Source organism: Tachysurus fulvidraco, chromosome 7 (genome assembly GCF_022655615.1).
Source record: "Tachysurus fulvidraco isolate hzauxx_2018 chromosome 7, HZAU_PFXX_2.0, whole genome shotgun sequence".
In the NCBI taxonomy this organism is placed as follows: Eukaryota; Metazoa; Chordata; class Actinopteri; order Siluriformes; family Bagridae; genus Tachysurus; species Tachysurus fulvidraco.
The window spans coordinates 20424754-20432193 of record NC_062524.1 but is presented as its reverse complement, the minus strand read 5'-3'; the positions used below and the strand labels follow the sequence as shown (position 1 = coordinate 20432193).

At 40.7% G+C, this 7440-nt stretch overlaps 1 protein-coding gene across 1 annotated transcript; it reads left to right on the top strand.

Annotated features, from left to right (window-relative positions):
* The first annotated feature begins 5544 nt into the window (after positions 1–5544).
* LOC113660742 (piggyBac transposable element-derived protein 4-like) lies at positions 5545–7193 on the top strand. Its single transcript, XM_047815743.1, has 2 exons — positions 5545–6620; positions 6727–7193. The coding sequence occupies exons 1-2, from the start codon at positions 5626–5628 to the stop codon at positions 7160–7162; spliced, it is 1431 nt and encodes a 476-aa protein (XP_047671699.1). The 5' UTR covers positions 5545–5625; the 3' UTR covers positions 7163–7193.
* The last annotated feature ends 247 nt before the right edge of the window (positions 7194–7440 follow it).

The following is a 7440-nucleotide window of genomic DNA, read 5'->3' as shown; positions in this document are numbered from 1 at the left end:
TCACAAGCTTGTCTGTGTGTCTGTAAATACACACACTGAAAAACCTCAGTAATCATTTATCTCCTAAATTATTTAATGACATGAAGGACATTTTTGTATCTGGTTTAATAAATTCACACAAATGCAGCAAACCATAACAACAAAGCAGGAGTGAAATTAAACATGGCCATATGTTATCAGCCCACACAGAGATTTCAATGACAAAGTCTTTTCCAGCACAGACTCTAATACTGATACAGGAAATCATTTCTCCAGCAGAATCGTCCCTGCAGTCACACAGCTGTACAGATGTGTAGCGTCTGGTACAGGTCATTTTAGATTTCATGTCCCAGGCACCAGGGACTCTCAACCAGAACACACACACGCACACACAACACAATGAGACATTCCTTTTACTAATAAAACCCGAAGATAAGATACTCTAAGGTTCTCATTCTTATAACCCTTTTGTAATGTGTTTCTTCTTTTAAGGAAGGCTTGCCTGACTTAAAATTATTTGCTCCTTACTTTCCTGACAAGGGTGTATTTTATTCATGTGTCAGAAAACAACATTGTATTTAACATCAGTTATACTCTAATTATCATATAATATTAATATGATCATGGCATGTTAATGTATACCTGTTCTAATGCTGTATGCCCCTTTAAGGTCTGATGTCAGAATGTATACGAAGCTATCGTTTTCTTTTCACTTCCCTGATGAAAGTGCATTTTGTTTTGTGTTTCATTTTTGTTTCTTTGCCTTTATAAGAACATAATATTGTACTAACATCAGTTACCCTTCTAGTACTGATCTATGTATGTAATGTACCGCTGCCTTTATACCGTCATTACCCTTCATGTTTAGTATCCAAATGACCACAAAATTATCGGTTACTCGTTTTTCAAACAATGGTGTATTTTAGTTGAGCACGAAAGGTGCCATACCGTCTTAATACACCTTGGATAAAACTTTAAAGTCATCTAAAGTTTGATAGCTAATCCTCGCCCACAGACACCTGAAAAAAAAGGGAGTTTTCCCTCCGAAATCTTGGCCGTAGTATTGGCCATCTCCCCAAAGAAGGGTGGAGTTCACGACCTTTAAATTGTCACAAACACCACTAATCCGTGGTCAGACTTTCGGAACAGCTTGGAGACGACTCCATTTTCCTTCAAAGAATTTCCAGCAAGCTTCACTTCCAAGAACGACAACTCTTGTGCAGTAAGCCAATGCAAGTATCCGTTTCCTTTACCAACCAATTTAGATGCATATTTTAAGTATGAACCTTGTATTGTGTCTTGAGGTGAATTTAAGTTTCCGGTGACGATTTCCCACTTAGGGTGTGATTAATTTTTGAGTTTAAGCTTGCCATTCCTTTCCTTACTTTCTCTAATTTCTTCTTTCCAGTCTCTTCCTCCCTTTCCCCAATGTTAATTTCTTTTGTTTTATTTTATTTTCATCTTCGTTTTCCCTATTTCTTTTGTTTGTTTGTGTAGTTAGTTTTATGCTGTATTTGTCTCATTCATTAAATGTTATATTTTTGTGCCACAAGTGATTGTCTCTGAGTATCGCTCACAAATTTAAGGTACCTGCAACATCTGGTCTGAACTACATGCTCTATTAATTTAATTTAATTTAATTTACATTACGGTATAAAGTAAAAGGGAAGTGAATCTTTCTTGGCCAGGAAGATACCGCCTTCATAGAATTAATAAAGGTTACACGGTCTGTTCGCCGGACGAACAGACCAAATAAGTGTAACGTTAATTCCATTACCGTTAATTTCAACTTAGGTTAAAATATTTAGAGTCACTATAACGCGTTATAATTACTCAAATATTTACCTTGCTTCGCGGGCCAAAATCGCTACAGATGTTTCACTTTAGCTTAGCACGTTTGATTTATTCTCTATGGACCCATAGAAAATTAAGGTCTCAATGTAAAGAAAGACGCATGCAGAACTTTCAACTCTACCTGTACTGTCATTATTGTCATTACACAAGTACAAGGCAATGAAATGCAGTTTAGGTCTAACCAGAGTGCAATAGCAGTAAGTGCAGGATATACAGTTTGTACAAGATTTAGATAAGTTAAATAAATTGGTAATATAGAAGTAATTTACAAATGTGTGTGTACTATGAACATAATATACAGATGACTATAATTATAACTGAAATTTACAGAAGGATGTAACAATTGCTATAAACTATTGCTATAAACAGTAATTTACAGATGTGTATGTACTATGAATATAATATACAGGTGAATACAGTATATGCGTGCTATGAACATAATATACAGATGAATATATATATATACACACACACACACACACTATGAATATAATATGCAGATGGCTATTAGTATAAACTGAAATTTACAGAATGATATGTGCTATAGACAAAATATATGGCTATTAGTATAACATATTGCTGTTACTATAAACAGAAATCAGGTGGGTATATAAAATAAGGCAATGGTGAGCAGCAATGCAAAAAGAGAGCAAGTGTGCAGTGAGCATAGTTTGTGTAATAGTCCATTAGTGCAATAACGTCCATTTGTGCAAAAAGTCCATTAGCGCAATAACGAAGTGTGAGGGGGGAGATGTATCAGTGTATGAAGGACAGTAGGATCAGCGAGGGGCAGAGTTCCTAGTTACTACAGTAGTGTTAGACACAGAAAAACATTTTCAGGAACATGCATTTTTGACTTAAGATCTAATTGTGGCTTCTTCAGGCTCTTTCTACAAAAGGAGCAAAAATACACAGCATATTTATAAATATTGTCTAAATTATAATTTAACTGATCAGCTTTTTTGTTTATAGAACCGCTAGCAACAGCGTACTCACAATCATGTGGTGAGCAACAGCAGTGTTGCTCACACTTTATAATTAAAGGCAATGAACATTGTGAGATGGAGTCTAAATGTAAAACTCTGGCTCTTTGTTGTAGGCACACATAGTGCATTAAGAGGAATGAAGTTATGAATTTCTGAAATGGTTCATATGGCATTCCTTTGTGGTGCCAAAACCTGAACCTGTGCTGAAAACCAGGTAAAGAATAAAACATGATCGGCTATGCTAATAAATAAAAACAATGATGGATGATGTGTGATGCAGCCAGACATGAAGCAGAGCTACTGTTACCACCCTGAAGCTAAAACAGCACATGATGGAGTTTGGGATTTAACTTATATACCACAGCTGTTTACCAGTGACCAATGTTTTATTTATTTTTGAGCAACACATCACACCTGTTCTCACTTATATTATACATGCAGTACAGTCATTCCCACACTACAAGCTCATCTGCCCTTATATGAAAATAACATACACCTTTTGACCCCTTTACTTTTTTCTTTCTTTCTTTCTTTCTTTCTTTCTTTCTCTTATATTCAAAAAGCAGACAAGTCTGCTTTACCAAGTCAATGATTATTATATTTCTTTGTTAAACAACAGGCTCGGGCATCCACCATAAAAGTCCTTCTGAATGGGCCGTTACTATAGCAACGATTATGCATTAGAACAAGCACATTAATAAAAACTTCTGATCTGATCTGTGCTTATAGAAGTGGGATTTGAGAAGTTTGGTGAACACCGTTCCATATATGGAACACTACCGCTAGGGGCTGTAGCTGCATCAACTTCATTGTAACTTTTAAGTATATATAACTTAAATATTTTCCCAAACAAATATTTTTTATAAATCCCAACGAGTCCACGGAAATGAAATATCCAAACCTTTTAATCCGAAACGCTTTGCTCGCCTCACAATTATTACGTTTCTGACCGAAAACTGTAAACAATAGTTCACTTCCGTCCGTTCGTTCTGCTCTCACTTCTCATTGGCGGCTTATAAAATTACACTTGGGTGTCAAATTTGTAGTCCAGAGTCTAACGAATCAAACAAGCCCTCTCATGAGCCAATCGGTGCCCGTAGTGCAGAGATAGGCAGCTAAGAATCCAACGACCTCTCTCCATTCTATTTGGAACACCCCCCTTTTGATTGACAATTGCTCCCACCAGTAGCAATTTGATGTTCCAGGAGCATAACAGCTCTTTAGCCAATAAACAGACGAGTCCAACGATATATAATATGCCTTATCAGGTAAGGGGGTGTGCCTGTTAGAGCCGTGCTCAAAAACTTTTCTACGCGTGCGTAAAGCGTGCGCCCTCACACAAACACAAGCTGTTGGGGGTTGGCGTTGTTGGAGAGAGCCGCTTATCGCAGAGAGCGTGTTTTTGGAGCGTGCTTTTGGAAAGTTTTTGCGAGTATTTGGCTAACAATGGCTAACAAATGGTTCACAGTTGATGAGGCAGCCAATATGTTGGCCGAAATTTCCGACGACGATATTTCATCTTCTGTGGACTCTGAGGCTGAAATGGACTTCCTAAAAGGAAGAGATCCTGATTTAGAACTGTGAGTACATATATTATGTTATGTATTTATTATTTTGTGTGTGTGTGTGTGTCTGTGTGTGTGTGTGTAAGGGAAAATTGTAAATGTTCATTTTGAGTTCTCTGACTGTGGTCAATACAGAAACTTTTTGGTATTGCATTGAGTTTATTCTGGGTGTTGGGGGTTGTTATTGGGCATTGAGATTGTTCTGGGTGTTGGGGGATGTTACTGTGTGTGTCATGAGGTGTGAGGTCACCATGAGGTGTGAGAAGCTACTCATTGCATTTCTGTGTTTCAGAGAGCCAGAGTCATCTGACTCAGATTGGCAGCCAGAGTCAAAGAGGCCCAGGAGGACCCCAGTGACTGTGGAGGTGGAACCCCAAACCTCTACCTCCACACAGCCTGCAAGACAGGGGAGGGGAAGAGCCAGGCATGACGACGGGTATGTACAGTGTTTTCATAGTTTCAACTCTTTGAATTGAATTTCTTGTCAATGCATCAATATCAGTGTAATGTAATGGCTATGTTCCAGAGGAAGAGCCGGAGGGAGTGCCAGAGGAGGTGCCCGAGGGAGAGCAGGAGGGAGAGCCAGGGATGACGATGGGTATGTACAGTGTTTTCATACTTTAAACTCTTTGAATTGAATTTCATGTCAATGCATCAATATCAGTGTAATGTAATGGCTATGTTCCAGAGGAGGAGCCGGAGGGAGTTCCCGAGGGAGAGCAGGAGGGAGAACCAGGGATGACGACGGGTATGTACAGTTCTTTCAATGCATCAACTCTTTGAATTGAATTTCATGTCAATGCAACAATATCAGTGTAATGTAATGGATATGTTCCAGAGGAGGAGCCGGAGGGAGTGCCCGAGGGAGAGCAGGAGAGAGAACCAGGGATGACGACGGGTATGTACAGTGTTTTCATACTTTCAACTCTTTGAATTGAATTTCTCGTCAATGCATCAATATCAGTGTAATGTAATGGCTATGTTCCAGAGGAGGAGCCGGAGGGAGTGCCCGAGGGAGAGCAGGAGGGAGAACCAGGGATGACGACGGGTATGTACAGTGTTTTCATACTTTCAACTCTTTGAATTGAATTTCTTGTCAATGCATCAATATCAGTGTAATGTAATGGCTATGTTCCAGAGGAAGAACTCCAGTGCAGAGTTCTGGACCTGAAGGTGCATGGCAGGGCATCACTCCAAGACAGCCATCCTTCCTCCCAGCAAGCCCACCTGGTGGCCAGCTCATGGGTGGTGTACAATACACCAATCTACAATTGTTTAGTTTGTTCATGAACAATGATATACTGCAAGTCATTGTGAACAATTCAAACAAGTTTGGAGAAACCAACCACCCAGGCACCTTTCAGAGGATCACCTTGGCAGAGATGATGTTGTACATGGCGATGACCATCTATATGGGACTAGTCAAGACACGGCGCATCAATGATTATTGGAGGTCTGAGCTATATGCCTTTTCCTTTCCATCAAGCGTGATGTCAGGACGCAGGTTCAAAGCCATCTCGCGTGCCCTCCACCTCAGTGACCCTGATGATGATGCTGCCAATAATTCAAAAAGAGGCACAGATGGGTACGATAGGCTTTGCAAAATCAAGCCATTGTACAATGAGTTTAGACAGATGTGCATGGTGCATTACCAACCCCACCAGTGTGTTGCTATAGATGAGAGGATGGTCGCGTCCAAAGCCCAAAGCGGAATCCGCCAGTATATGAAGAACAAGCCTGTGAAGTGGGGTTATAAGCTGTTTGTGCTGGCGGATTCCAGAAATGGTTACACCTGGGACTTCTTTGTCTATGAAGGCAAGGGATCACCCATTGTCAAGGGGCTCAGCTACGACTCTGTTATGCGGCTCATGAATACGCATTTGCTTGGTACCGGGTACAAGTTATACGTGGATAACTTTTACACAAGCCCAGATCTCTTTCGTGACCTGCTGGCCAAGAAGATCTGGGCCTGCGGTACCATTCGCAGACAGCGTATTGGGTTCCCGAAAGACAGGCCAGGCGGGCTTGAGAGGTCGTCTCCCCGGGGCACCATTTGCTGGATCCGTGAGGGGCCCATTGTATTTGTTCAGTGGAGGGACACCAGAGATGTGCTAATGTGTTCCACCATTCATGCGGCACATGGAGAGGATAGTGTCCGGAGACGGATAAAGGGGGCAGATGGGCAATGGTCTGTGCAGGATGTTTCCATTCCACCAGCCATCAATGATTACAACAGGTATGTACAATGTTTTCATAGTTTCAACCCTTTGAATTGAATTTTGATATCATGTCAATGCATCAATATCAGTGTAATGTAATGGCTATGTTCCTTTTCTACTCAGGAACATGGGTGGTGTGGACCTGTCTGATGCCTTGATTGGCTATTACAACACCCTGCACAAAACCAAGAAGTGGTACTGGTCTTTCCTGTACCACTTCATCGACATCGCCATTGTCAATGCCTTCATCCTGTACAAGGAGATCGCCACTGCAAGGCAGGAGAAGGTGATGACACAAATGGCCTTCCATGAGACCCTGGTGATGGAACTCAAAGCAGTTGGTTCTACCACCACAGCCCCTCTACAGCCACCCCCTCCTGCTCCCCAAGGTGCCGCACACAAGCCTGTGCACTTTTCACTGGATAGTGCCGTAGGTCGGAGGAGGTGTGTCCACTGCCACCAGAAGACCACCGTAAAATGCTCCTCCTGTGACGTGTCCCTGTGCTTCACAAATAGCAGGGACTGTTATAACACATGGCACACACTGAACAATCTCTAAAATGTCAATTTTTTGGGCACAGTTTTGATAGTTTGTTTGTGTAATTTGCACAGTTTTGATAGTTTGTTTGTGTAATTTGCAGTTTTGATAGTTTGTTTGTGTAATTTGCAGTTTTGAGAGTTTGTTTGTGTAATTTGCACAGTTTTGAGAGTTTGTTTGTGTAATTTGCACAGTTTTGAGAGTTTGTTTGTGTAATTTGCACAGTTTTGAGAGTTTGTTTGTGTAATTTGCACAGTTTTGAGAGTTTTGTTGAACTTCAACCATGTAAATAGTTTATT

Excerpts from the sequence above, each read along its gene's own strand:
- LOC113660742 (XM_047815743.1), top strand. The coding sequence starts at position 5,626 with ATGGGTGGTGTACAATACACCAATCTACAATTGTTTAGTTTGTTCATG. Across the intron at positions 6,621-6,726 it reads GCCATCAATGATTACAACAG|GAACATGGGTGGTGTGGACC; the intron begins GTATGTACAATG and ends TTTTCTACTCAG.